A 213-nucleotide genomic window follows, 5' to 3' on the forward strand; every position below is an offset into this window, starting at 1 on the left:
AGCAGCAGCAGCAACAACAGCAGCAAGAACAGCAACAGCAGCAGAACGAGTCTACGATTCCGCTGAGTCGGCTGCTGCCGCGAGGCCGCGTTGATCCCAGGACAGCCTGCTGCACCTTTTCGCATTTGCTGCTGTTGCACAGACACGGCTCCATTAGACTGGAGCAGCAGCAACAAGTCCTCACCCCGCCTTCAAACAAGCCTTATCCGGAGC

At 57.7% G+C, this 213-nt stretch overlaps 1 protein-coding gene across 1 annotated transcript in view; it reads left to right on the forward strand.

Annotated features, from left to right (window-relative positions):
* Window positions 1–213, forward strand: part of EMH_0001940 (uncharacterized protein) — a gene marked incomplete at both ends in the record, with an annotated part of 5208 nt that overhangs the window by 3942 nt on the left and 1053 nt on the right. Inside the window, one exon of the mRNA XM_013495754.1 lies at window positions 1–211. Within this exon, the coding sequence (XP_013351208.1) occupies window positions 1–211 (211 nt within the window). The remainder of the gene's footprint in view (window positions 212–213) is intronic.

Source organism: Eimeria mitis, genomic scaffold (assembly GCF_000499745.2).
Source record: "Eimeria mitis Houghton genomic scaffold, Emh_scaff173, whole genome shotgun sequence".
NCBI lineage: Eukaryota > Apicomplexa > Conoidasida > Eucoccidiorida > Eimeriidae > Eimeria > Eimeria mitis.